Source organism: Oryzias melastigma, linkage group LG8 (assembly GCF_002922805.2).
Source record: "Oryzias melastigma strain HK-1 linkage group LG8, ASM292280v2, whole genome shotgun sequence".
Classification (NCBI taxonomy): Eukaryota; Metazoa; Chordata; class Actinopteri; order Beloniformes; family Adrianichthyidae; genus Oryzias; species Oryzias melastigma.
Window position 1 is genome coordinate 24,487,376 of NC_050519.1, and position 793 is coordinate 24,488,168.

The 793-nt window shown below is 45.0% G+C and overlaps 1 protein-coding gene across 1 annotated transcript in view; it reads left to right on the forward strand.

Annotated features, from left to right (window-relative positions):
• LOC112146611 overlaps positions 1 to 793 on the forward strand; it is a gene marked incomplete at its 5' end in the record, with an annotated part of 4,154 nt that continues 3,361 nt past the window's right edge. Inside the window, 1 exon segment of the mRNA XM_024272509.2 lies at positions 1 to 793. Coding sequence (XP_024128277.1) covers positions 1 to 793 — 793 coding nt within the window.

Below are 793 nucleotides of genomic sequence, written 5' to 3' on the forward strand. Positions count from 1 at the left end.
CCTTTCTATCTTTGATGGCAGTGAAGACTCGCTCGAAGACCCGAGCTTCACTGACCACAACCATGGGGAGTTCAGGGGGGGTGAAACAAATGAAATGAAGGTGGAGCTGCAACAGGCGCCGAAGTCCAGACCTGGAGGTCCGCAGAGCGCAGATCTTTGGTCTGGACCGGCCCTTGAGGGGCAAACAGGCGCAGCTCTCCGGGAAGAACCGAGTCCTCTGCTCGGGGAGATCTGCCAGCGTCCCGGTGTCATGGATGAAATGAAGTCCATGATGGAGAAGCAAGTGAGGGACCGGGAATCCGAAAGTGATCTGATCACACTTAAAAGTGACATCATGACGCTTTTGGAGAAATGTAAAAGATTCACAGATACAATCTGGGACTCTGACGAGCAAAAGTGTCAAAAAAATAAAGTTATGACCCTGGAGTTGGAAAAAGAAAATAAAGAAATTAGCAAGGAACTTGCAACTCTTAAGGATAAACTTTTCAACATGTTATCTTTAAAAGACAAGTTTCTCAAATTGACAAAACAGCGTGAGTTTGTACAGGGCCAAAAAGCGTGGCTTGGAAGTCAGATTTCAAATCTGAAGCTCAAGATTCAAAATGAGGAAGCTCTTTTGATGTCAACTTTGGGTCTTTCTGCTAAAGAACTTGAAGAAAAATATAAAGAAGAATTCAGTCAGATCAAGCTGTTGCAGGGGCAACGTGCACAGCTTCACACTGAGTTTAATCATCTCAGAAGCAAAAGTTCTGTAGCATCATCTCTCAGAGGGAGAGTGTCCAACCTCAAAGAT